The sequence below is a fragment of the Artemia franciscana genome, chromosome 19 (assembly GCF_032884065.1).
Source record: "Artemia franciscana chromosome 19, ASM3288406v1, whole genome shotgun sequence".
Lineage (NCBI taxonomy): Eukaryota > Metazoa > Arthropoda > Branchiopoda > Anostraca > Artemiidae > Artemia > Artemia franciscana.
This window is the reverse complement of record NC_088881.1, coordinates 30,641,446-30,654,080: the sequence shown is the minus strand read 5'-3', so window position 1 is coordinate 30,654,080 and position 12,635 is coordinate 30,641,446. Positions and strand designations below refer to the sequence as shown.

The following is a 12,635-nucleotide window of genomic DNA, read 5'->3' as shown; positions in this document are numbered from 1 at the left end:
ATAAATTAAATATTACTTTCAATTAATTAAAATATTGTTTTCAATCAATCAGATCTAACTGTTAATCAATGAAATCTAACTATCAAATGCCTATTTGGTTTCCAGCACTTTGAATTTTTGGGGAGGTTTCGCAGACACAAAAGTTTCTTTTAGTAAAATTCAGGCAAGATCCGAAAATTTGGGATATTGGAAGCACTGTACTAGGGAGACGCCACATGTCTATTTGGTTTCCAGCATTTTGCATTCTCGGGGAGATTCACAGAGCCAAAGGTTTCTTTTGACAAAACCCAGGGAGAACCCAAAAATCTGGAGATATTGGAAGCTCTGTAAAAGGGAGATGCCAAAATGTCTATTTGTTTTCCAGTGCTTTGAATTTTTGGAAAGATTTCGAAGACCCGAAAGTTTCTTTCTGCAATACTCTGGGAAAAGCCAAAAGTTTTGGGATAGTGGAAGCACTAGACGAGGGAGACTTCACGTGTCCATTTGGTTTAAAGCACTGCAGTTTTGGGAGATTCACAAAGTCAAAAGCTTTTTTTGGCAAAATTCAGGGAGAAACCAAAAATTTGGGGATAATGAAAGCACTGTACCAGGGAGACGCCGCAAAGCCTATTTGGTTTCAAGGACTTTGAATTTTTAAGGATATTTAGCAAAGCCAAGTTTGTTTTTTTTCAAAATTCAGAAAAACCAGAAATTTAGAAATAAGGGAAGTGCTGTTTCAGGGAGACCCCACATGCTCATTTGGTTTCCAGCACTTTGAATTTCTTGGCAGGTTAAAAAATCAAAATTTTCTTTGGGCAAAATTCAGGGAAAACTCAAAACATCTTGGGATAGCGGAAGCACTGTATCAGGGAGACGCTACGTGTCTATTTGGTTTCCAGCACTTTGCATTTTTGGGGAGCTTCGCAGAGCCAAAAGTTCTTTTGGCAAAAATTCAGAGAGATAATTTTCTCTCTTTTGAGAAATTTTGGGATACCCGAAAATTTGGGGATAGTGGAAACACGGTACGCACGGTAAGCACTGTATAAGTGAGACGCCACATACCTCCTGGCTTTCCAGCACAATGAACAGCTAGATATCGAATCAAATATTTAATCTAACAGAAATGTAATTACACACGCCAATAGAGTTTATAGAAATGTTTCATTACAAATGTTTTATGGCCATCCTTGGTTTCTTCTGTTTTTCTTTTGTTTGCTTCCACCTTTTATATCCTTTCGATCCCTAAGTTTTCGTCATCAGGGCATCTAAAATAAGGGACTACGAGGTCCCAGTCAGGCTTATAAGAGTAAGTGTTCAAGTTAGGCCCTTAGGTTTCCCGACACAGTTCAATCTCAGCTGGAGGAGAGAGCCCAAAAATTCATACGATTAGGCGAAATATTCTTTTTTCTTATTTGTTTGTGTTACTATAGCGTTTTATTAAAAAAGAATATCGTTTTTTTTTTTCACCAGGATCGTTTATCTCAGCACTACCAACTCGACGATTCTATCATCATCCAATACCTGACTATATGTCATCATCACCTATGTAATGATATTTATCATCATATACCATCATTACTTATATATCATCATCACCTTTATCATTATTATTTCTACTGTTACAAACTCGTCAAAAAGTCAAGCGAGTCCAACAGACGGGGAGATACTCCTCCTTTTACACACCCTATTCAAAGCTTCTGCTTCGGCCGATTGTAATAGACTTTATATTCAGCCTTTATATGAATTAGGCTTACTCGAACGTTTGTCAATGCTGTTTTTAACGATATGTATACTGTTATTTTCTAAGACAGTAATACTACCAATTACCAGCTACAATGCGAATACCATGCTAACTAATTACCAGGATAATACCATTATACTTCCAAACTACAATAGTAAAAAGCATGCTTCAATTTTATTAGTTATTTTTGTGGGTGTCTTGTTTCCAATGAATCAATTTCCGGCGAACAAATTTGAAGGATCGGAGAGGTCCTGCCCTCCAGACGGAATGAAGCTTTACAAAATTTGAAATCAATTAAGGCGTCAAAAAGTATCTTAATTCGTCTCTTACCCTAAGTAATCTGCATGACAATAATACCACACAAAAGCAAAGGAATTACTCTTTAAAAATGTTATGACTAAAAAACTCGTCATTCTTTTATTGACTTAAAATTTCGAACATCAGAAACAATTAGGTGGAGTTTTACCTTTCATTTACTTTCTGGCTTAAAATTTTAGCTGGGCAATACAAAAGAACCAATCATGATTTTAAAATTCGGCTTTATTTATCCCTACAGTCTTTTTATTAAGTTACAAATGTACGTCAGAGACCAAAAAACAACAATGAAATTAAAGCATACTTTTCATTACGAATTTCTTTTTCTTTCTTTTTTACAATACTCACACAGTACTTGCAACTTGCTTGAGCATTTGGAGATCATCCCAAACAGGAAAACAGCGTTCATAGTCAGCTACAAAAGCTCGGTAACTTAATGTCAATTGTAAAAAATCCAAAAGTTCTTGAATACTCGATTCATTCCTAAAAAGAAAATAAGATTGGTACTTGTATGATATACCCCCAACCACTCGGGGTCGGTTAAAGTTATTCATTCATTTGACCTATATATATTACTAGCTGTTGGGGTGGCACTTCACGCCACCCCAACACCTAGTTGGTGGGGGCGCTTCAGTTCTTGAATACTTGAAAGATTTCTCTTTTCGTTATAGATATATATATGTTTTTAACTACGTAGAACTTGCGAATATACAACATTCTTCGATGTCCCCTTGTCTGTGCATATAAATAGATTGTCAGGTTTACCGACTCTTGAACACGCAATATAAAATTGTCCATGGGAAAAACAATCCGTATTAAGATCTATACCTCATTATTCTAATGATTGCCCTTGAGCTTTGTTGATGGTGATTGCTAATCGAACATTCCCTGTGTCCCGGTCGTCATTTATATTCCCAGTATCCCGGTTGTCATATGTGTCCCAGTGTCCCAGTCTGTAATTTCTCTTTGAGCGTCCCGTTCGTCATTTATATTCCCTGTGTCCCGGTCGTCATTTGTGTCCCGGTGTCCCGGTCTGTAATTTATTTTTGAGTGTCCCGGTCGTCATTTATATCTCTCGGTTGTCATTTGTGTCCCAGTCTGTAATTTCTCTTTGAGTGTCCCGGTCGTCATTTATATTCCCTGTGTCCCGGCTTTTAGTTTTCTTTTGCTCCTTTATTTTTCAGTTTTTTTCCTTTTTTATTTTTCTTCTTTTTCAGTTTTTAGTTTTTTTTTGTTTTTTTTTATTAGTTTTTAGTTTTTTTTTTCTTTTTAGTTTTTTTGTAGTTTTTACCTTTTTTAGTTTTTTTTATAGTTTTTTTTCTTTTTTAGTTTTTAGTTTTTTACCTTTTTTTGTTTTTTTTTAGTTTTTTAGCTTTTTTAGTTTTTTTAGTATTTTCTTTTTAGTTTTTTTGTAGTTTTTACCTTTTTTAGTTTTTTTCTTCTTTTGTATTAATGCTAAAGCCAAGGTTCAAACCTGGAGCCTCTCGGACCTAGAACCTGAAACATAACGCTTTACCAACTCAGCTACTTCGGCTTGAATACATTCATTTTGAGCAGCTTCCTCGGGTGTTGCCATTGTAGGTTCTTCAGTCATTTTACAATTAGAAAATTATCTTTCAACAATCTTCTTACAATTAAAAATTTGTCTTTGAACGATATTCTTAAATACCTGTGTCCTGGTCGTCATTTATATTCCCTGTGTCCCGGTCGTCATTTGTGTCCCGGTATCCCAGTCTGTAATTTCTCTTTGAGTGTCCCGGTCGTCATTTATATTCCCTCTGTCCCGGTCGTCATTTGTGTCCCGGTCTGTAATTTCTCTTTGAGTGTTTTTTCTTTTTAGTTTTTTTTTAGTTTTTTACCTTTTTTCTTTTTTCAGTTTTCTTTTTCTTCTTTATTTTTCAGCGTCACTATGAAATACATATCGCCGAACCTTTGTTTTTTTAACTAAAATCTGGTAGGCATTGATGACCTTATCCAACTCAAAAACCCAATCATCATCGCTATCATTTTCAGTTTTGATATGTTTTGACTCTCGCTGTCCAGGTGGATTTTCATCTAACTGCGCGGTCTTGCGTTCTTTAGCCGCAAGCCTGTTTTCTTGCTGTTCTTGTGATTCCTCGGCACGCTTTCTTTTCTTACTTTCTCTATCAGCCGCAAGTTTTTTGGCATAGACTCTTTGAGCAGCTTCCTCGGCTGTTGCCATTGTAGGTTCTTAAATCATTTTACAATTAAACATTTTTCCGTCCACGATCTTCTTACAATTAAAAATTTGTCTTTGAACGATTTTCTTAAATACTTTTAATGACGTCATCGTCATAACAAACATGACGACAACTAACTTCATGACGACATGATGACATGACGTCACTCGACAGACCCACAGACAAACAACTTATTTACATATATATATATATATATATATATATATATATATATATATATATATATATATATATATATATATATATATATATCTATATATATAAAAATAAGTTGTCTGTGTGTGGATCTGTGGATGGATCAGGTGACGTCATGTTTCGGCTGACGTCATGAAATTAGTTGCCATCATTTTTGCTTTGAAGGTGACGTCATTCAAGTTATATAAGACATATGTTCGCCGTCATGTTTCGGCTGACGTCATGAAATTAGTTGCCATCATTTTTGCTTTGAAGGCGTGACGTCATTCAAGTTATATAAGACGTATGTTCGCGTAGAATTCTATTAATGCTTAAGTTTATAATGACTGATGAAGATGCTCAAAGAGTCTATGCCAAAAAACTTGCTGCTGATAGAGAAAGTCAGAAAAGAAAGCGTGCCGAGGAACTACCAGAGCAACGCGAAAGCAGACTTGCTGCTAAAAGAGAAAGTGAAAAAAGAAGGCGTGCCGAGGAACTACTAGAGCAACGCAGAAGCAGACTTGCTGCTAAAAGAGAATGTGAAAAAAGAAGGCGTGCCGAGGAATCAAAAGACCAGCAGGGAAACAGGCTTGAGGCTGATAGAGAAAGAAAGAACAGAAAGCATGCCGAGGAACTACCAGAGCAACGCAGAAGCAGACTTGCTGCTAAAAGAGAAAGTGAAAAAAGAAGGCGTGCTGAGGAACTACTAGAGCAACGCAGAAGCAGACTTGCTGCTAAAAGAGAAAGTGAAAAAAGAAGGCGTGCCGAGGAATCAAAAGACCAGCAGGGAAACAGGCTTGCTGCTGATAGAGAAAGTAAGAAAAGAAAGCGTGCCGAGGAATCAGAGCAATCTGAAAGTTATCGCCTGGCATTCAGGTACAACCCAGTCGATGATTATAGCTTGAGTAGATGTGTTCAAATCGGGACAATGTCTAAAATTTGTCCCTATTGCAAGGCCTTGAAATTCAATGGTGAAACAATGGGAATGTGTTGCGCCTCAGGAAAAGTTAAACTTCCTCTATTGGCTGCACCACCAGAGCCATTGAAGACTTTCCTTACTGGAACTACGTCAGAATCTAAGCGTTTTTTGTCAAAAATCAGACAATACAACTCATGTTTCCAAATGACGTCGTTTGGAGCCCAAATCGAAAATCCAGATCAATTTATGTCTACTTTCAAAGTAAAAGGGCAAATTTATCATAAAGCAGGGTCCCTTCTACCATTCTCAGGCGAGAATCATAAATTTTTACAATTGTACTTCATCAGTGATAGAAATTCTGAATTGAATGCACGTTGCGAAATTTCTCCCAACGTTGAAAGGACAATCGTTTCCCAATTGCAACATCTTTTCCACGAAAATAATAAGTTAGTGCGTCTGTTCAAAACAGCCATCGATTTGATGCCTACTGATACTCATAAAATTGTTATTTCCGCTGACAAAACGCCTCCTGGCCAACATGTGCGTAGATACAATGCTCCGACTATCGACGAAGTGGCAATCGTTATGGTCGGTGATCAGTTTTTACCTCGAGATATTATTCTACATAAGCAAAACGCTCAGTTGTTAAGAATTGCTGAAACTCATCGATGCTACGATGCCCTACAATATCCTATCATTTTTTGGGATGGAGCCGACGGCTATCACTTTAATATTAAATTGATGAATCCAGCCACTAACAAAGAAATGAATAAGAAATGCAGTGCAATGCATTATTATTCCTATAGACTAATGATTCGGCAGGATGAAGAAAATTATATTTTAAAATGCCGTGAATTGTTTCACCAATTTATGGTTGATATGTATGCTAAAATTGAATCAGAACGTTTGCTATATATCTGCCTGAATCAGACCAAGCTCCGCTCTGAACAATACATTCATTTGCGAGATGCAGTTATAAATGACGGTAATACCACAAACGTTGGAAGATTAACAATTTTACCTTCGTCATATGTTGGCAGTCCCCGTCATATGCATGAATATGCTCAAGATGCTATTGCGTATGTTCGTCTCTATGGTCGTCCAGATTTATTTATTACATTTACATGTAATCAATCTTGGGACGAGATACTGCAGCTTTTACTTCAAGGACAATCGGCGGTTCATAGGCATGACATTACGGCACGTGTCTTCCGGCAAAAGTTGAAATCACTGATAAACTACCTTGTAAAACATGAAGTGTTTGGGTCAGTGCGATGCTGGATGTACTCAGTGGAATGGCAAAAACGAGGTTTGCCACACGCACATATACTAATCTGGCTACATAAAAAAATTACTTCAAACGAAATTGATGATGTGATTTCCGCTGAAATACCTGATAAAAATGTCGATAAGGGGTTACATGATATTATTGTAAAAAATATGATACATGGACCTTGCGGTGCACTGAACGAAAATTCACCATGCATGGCCAAAGGAAGGTGCACAAAGCAATATCCTCGACTTTTAGTACCCAAAACAATTACTGGCAATGATGGTTACCCACAATATAGAAGAAGATCTACTGAAGATGGCGGTAAAACAGCAATAATAAAGAAGCGTAACGGTACCACCATCGAAGTAGATAACCAGTGGGTTGTTCCATATTCCCCTTTATTATCAAAAACATTTAATGCACACATAAACGTTGAATACTGTAACTCCGTAAAGGCAATCAAATACATATGTAAATACGTCAACAAAGGCAGTGACATGGCAGTTTTTGGCTTGCAGTCCGAAATCAAAGATTTCGATGAAATCGTAGAATATCAGGCTGGAAGATACATAAGCAGTAATGAAGCTGTTTGGCGAATTCTTTCATTTCCGATACATGAACGTAGTCCAGCTGTTGTTCACTTAGCGGTACATTTACAGAATGGTCAACGTGTTTATTTCACGGAAACCAACGTGCAACAAAGAGTCCTGAATCCACCGGATACAACATTAACAGCTTTTTTTTCGCTTTGCAAAAATGATTCTTTTGCGAAAAAACTGCTGTATACTGAAGTGCCTTCGTATTACACGTGGAATACTAAAAAATAAAGTATTTGAACGTCGAAAACAGGGTAAGTCAGTCGACGGCCAACCTACCATCTTCAAAGATACGACGATAGGAAGACTCTACACCGTTCACCCCAATCAACATGAATGCTTCTTTCTACGCCTGCTTTTGGTGAATGTACCCGGTCCGACATCCTTTGAGTATTTGAGGACTGTAAATGGTACTATACATGACACTTACCGTAGTGCATGCCAAGCTCTGAATTTATTGGAGAATGACCAACACTGGGATAACTGCATCAATGACGCGTGCGAAACGTCAACCCCAAGTCAAATTCGTGCATTGTTTGGCATCATTTTAACAACTTGCTCTCCATCAGCTCCTACAGATTTATGGGAAAAATATAAGTCAAAAATGTCCGAAGATATACTTCATCGAAAACAGTTAGAGACGTCAGACATGACTTTTGATTTTACACCAGAAATTTATAACTACACTTTAGTTGTTATAGAAGATTTTTGCATAAGTATGGCAAACAAACCTCTTCAGGGTTTGGGAATGCCTTCACCTAACCGTATCGCTGCTGTTTCGACATGTGTAGAATTGGATCGTGAACAAAGTTACAGTACGAGTGATCTATTGTCGTATGTACAAAATAACATTTCCAAGTTAACGTCGGAACAAAAAGACATTTATGATACGATAATGCATTGTGTCGATAACAACGTTGGAGAAATTTTCTTTTTGGATGCGCCAGGAGGTACTGGTAAAACGTTTGTGATAAAACTGATTCTGGCATCAATTCGATCTAAAAATGATATAGCGTTGGCAATTGCGTCGTCCGGAATAGCCGCAACATTGCTGCCTGGTGGAAGAACTGCTCATTCCGCTTTGAAATTGCCTCTGAACTTGCATTCTACAGAAACTCCCACGTGCAATATTTCCAAATCATCTGGGATGGGTAAAGTATTGCAGCAATGCAAACTTATTATTTGGGATGAGTGCAAAATGGCACACAAAAAATCGCTCGAGGCTCTGGATCAATGCTTGAAAGATTTGCGAGGGAAGTCGAAACCCTTTGGCAGCACCTTAATATTGCTTGCGGGAGATTTCAGGCAAACATTACCTATAATACCTAGATCAACTCCTGCAGACGAAATGAATGCTTGCCTGAAAAATTCTAATTTATGGGCACACGTAAAAACATTAAAATTAACTACAAATATGCGTGTCCGATTGCAAAACGATGACTCTGGTCAAACATTTTCAGATCAATTGCTGGCAATGGGAAACGGAAAGCTCCCAGTAGACTCAATTTCAGGACGTATACAACTACCTGCTGATTTCTGTAATTTAGTGACGTCCAAAAATGAATTGATTGAAAAAGTATTTCCGAATATTCTAAAAAATTATAAAAATAATAAATGGCTAAGTGAAAGAGCGATTCTCGCACCCAAAAATATAGACGTCCACGAAATCAACAATATTGTTTTGACCAAGATTCAAGACCAGGCAGTCCTTTACAAGTCAGTCGACACAGTTTTGGAACCAAATGAAGCGGTTAATTATCCATCTGAATTTTTAAATTCCATAGATCTTTCAGGGTTTCCACCACACGTGCTACAACTAAAAATAGGCGTACCAATAATATTGTTACGTAACATAAACCTACCAAAGCTTTGCAATGGCACTCGACTTGCCGTAAAAAAAACAATGGAAAACCTAATAGAGGCCACAATCCTGACAGGGCCTTTTGAGGGTGAGGCTGTTCTTATTCCTCGCATTCCCATGATTCCAACAGATCTGCCTTTTCAATTTAAAAGATTGCAATTCCCAATTCGATTAGCATTTGCAATCACCATTAACAAAGCTCAAGGTCAATCATTAGAAAAATGTGGTATTGATCTTAATACTGATTGTTTTTCCCATGGACAATTGTACGTTGCATGTTCGAGGGTTGGTAAACCTGACAATCTATTTATATGCAGCGAGAATTGGACAGCGAAGAATGTTGTATATTCGCAAGTTTTACGCAGTTAATTTGTATTTCGGAACCAAATGAAGCGGTTAATTATCCATCTGAATTTTTAAATTCCATAGATCCTGCAGGGTGTCCACCACACCTGCTACAACTAAAAATAGGCGTACCAATAATACTTTTAAGAAATATCAACCCACCAAAGCTTTGCAATGGCACGCGACTTGCCGTAAAAAAAAAACAATGGAAAACCTAATAGATGCCACAATCTTGACAGGGCCTTATGAGGGTGAGGCTGTTCTTATTCCTCGCATTCCCATGATTCCAACGGATCTGCTTTTTCAATTTAAAAGATTGCAATTCCCAATTCGATTAGCATTTGCAACCACCATCAACAAAGCTCAAGGGCAATCACTAGAAAAATGCGGTATAGATCTTAATACAGATTGCTTTACCAATGTACAATTGTATGTTGCATCTTTGAGGGTCGGTAAACCTGACAATCTATTTATACGCACAGACAATGGGACAGCGAAGACTGTTGTATATTCACAAGTTTTACGTAGTTAATTTGTATTGTATCTATCTATCTATCTATCTATATAAAAACGAGTTGTGTGTATGCATGTTTGTTTGTTTGTAAAAAGAGCGTTTGCATATGACGTCATTATTAGTACATACGGCTTTGTATATGGACAGACAATGGGAAAGCCAAGAATGTTGTATATTCGCAATTTTTACGTAGTTTGAAACACATATATAAATCTATCTATATTCACAGGTGGGACACAGGGACACAACTACAATGGCGCGTAACTAATATGGCGCGTAACGACTTACGCGCGCGGGGGGGCTTGGGGGGGGGCGCGAAGCGCCCCCACCAACTAGGTGTTGGGGTGGCGCGAAGCGCCACCCCAACAGCTAGTATATATATATATATATAGATTGACATGTTTGACCTATTATTCACTTATAACTTGTCTCGTTTGACAAGTTATTCATTCATTGACGTATAGTAAGACCAGTTTTTTCGTTAGTTTCTTTCAGTTTAGCGTGAGACAAAACAAAGAGAAGTGACAGAATAAATTCTAAATATATAATTCAAGCTATATATTTGCACATTAGGGGGTGGGGTAAAGTGTTTGTACAGTGTGAAGTTAGAAGACAAGTCTTATTACATAACATACAGAATAGTTTTACCTAACACAATAGGCATGCAGACCCACTATATTTTACCCCCCCCCCCCCCCAATTTACAAATATATAGCCCAAATTTTTTTCTAAAGTATCAAATTTTTATCAGGTATATTTCAATAGGATTGAGCGTCAGAGAAACAGGTTCCAGCTAGATGAAGAATAATATGTCGAGGGTATATCATACAAGTACCATAAGGTATATTATTATCAATAAATTCCCGTGGCTGCTTTTCAATCTGGCTAGGATACTTTACCCGAGTTGGTTAGAAAGTGTCCTTTAAAAGAGTCATAACCTCAGATGAGAAGCTTTAAAAGTTTTAGAGGAGGTGACCTGACGCCCAATCTCATTAAGACCAGAGTAAACTATACTTTGCATTTAATTTATTAGTAGAGGCGCTACTGTATTCTTTCTGTTGGGATTATCGATAAATAGATAGATTTATTCACATGAAAGCTCTATTGGACCATGGTGATATGCAAAAAAAGAAGCGAAATAAATACAACAACAAAACGTAAACTGAAAAACACTAAAACTGATTATTTAAGAAAATCATCGTGGTGCCTCATAACTGCCCGGACGAGGTCTCCAATATTATTTATATCTAAGTAACATCTGATATTCAAAATTTCCCAAATCTAATCCCCCCCCCCCAAATGGAAATCTTTTAAAGAGCATAATATTTTTATCGAAAGTAAAAGTCAGCTGTTTAATAAATAAATAATAGCAAACAATGAATAAATAAATCCAAGAATCCTTGAATATCCGATTTTTAATTCTTAATTGGGAAATAAAAGATTTAGTAAAATTTAAACAACAATATACTTAAAAATGGCTAAAGAAGGCAAAATTAAACTGACGAAATGAGTAAATCCTTCATTAAATATTAACTAAAACCGTTAGTCATTCTATCACATTCGTAAAAAAAAAACACATTATGGGTCATACACACCAAAATATTAAAAGCAAGTAAAACTCACAAAAATATATAAACTAAAAAGGTTTATTAAAAACGTAAAAAGGAAGGAAAATGAGCGAAAACATAAAAATAAAACATTGGCAAAACCTGTACAAGTAATAAAAAGGCCTTAGCTGGATGCTTTGTCCGTATTTTTTTCCCCTAACATAGGAGACAACTTTTTTTTCATACGTGGAAGTAAAGCACCTGACGGTTATGTACATGATTTTTGAAAAAGGGGAAGTACCTAAAGATTTTAGGACACCCTTAGTTAAACCACTGTGTAAGAAAGGTGATAAGAGTGTCTTAATTCTCAAGGCATTAGTCTGGTCTCTCTGGGTAGCAAATTATGTAGTAATATGATACCTTTTAGACTGAGAGATGCTGTAGACAAAGTTTTAAGAGAAGAACAGTACGGTTTTAGAGAAGGTAGAGGATGTGTCGAAATTTTTACTCTTAGGTTAATAATTGACAAGTGCCTTAGTTGTCAAACGCCTTTGGTGTTCAGTTTTATAGATTTTGAGCAAGCGTTTGATTCTGTTGATAGAAGAGCTTTAGCAAAGGTATTATTCTTATATGGTATACCAGACAAATACATTAAAGTGATTAGAGCTATGTACGAGAATAATACTGCTGCGGTTAAGGTAGGAAATGAGGTTAGCAGCTGGTTTTGTATTAAATCAGGAGTTAAGCAGGGTTGTGTTCTATCCCCCTTTATATGGATCATTTTGACGGACTTTGTCTTAAGGAGCAAAGGAAAGGCAATGGGAGACCACAGAATCAAATGGGGAGGAAAAACTCTCCTGGACTTAGATTATGTTGATGATTTAAGCATCCTAGATGAAAGTGTGAGCAAAATGAATGAACTTTTAGAGGTTTTGCGAGTTCAAGGTGCAAGAATAGGTTTGAAAATTAATATTAAGAAGACTGAGTCACTAAGGCTAGGAATAAGTGAAGATGAAAATATGACGTTGGGTAACGAATAGATTGATCAGGTGGGCAGCTTCACTTACCTAGATATTATTATTAGTAAAGAGGGTGGGAGCAGTGAAGATGTTAAAAGTAGAATAGCCAAGGCTCAGGGTGTTTTTTCAC

The 12,635-nt window shown here is 36.9% G+C and overlaps 1 protein-coding gene across 1 annotated transcript in view; it reads right to left on the bottom strand.

The window, feature by feature from the left end:
- LOC136039546 (activating signal cointegrator 1 complex subunit 2-like) overlaps nt 1–12,635 on the bottom strand; it is a 61,676-nt gene that overhangs the window by 23,908 nt on the left and 25,133 nt on the right. Inside the window, exon 6 of the mRNA XM_065723372.1 lies at nt 2,384–2,518. Within this exon, the coding sequence (XP_065579444.1) occupies nt 2,384–2,518 (135 nt within the window). The remainder of the gene's footprint in view (nt 1–2,383; nt 2,519–12,635) is intronic.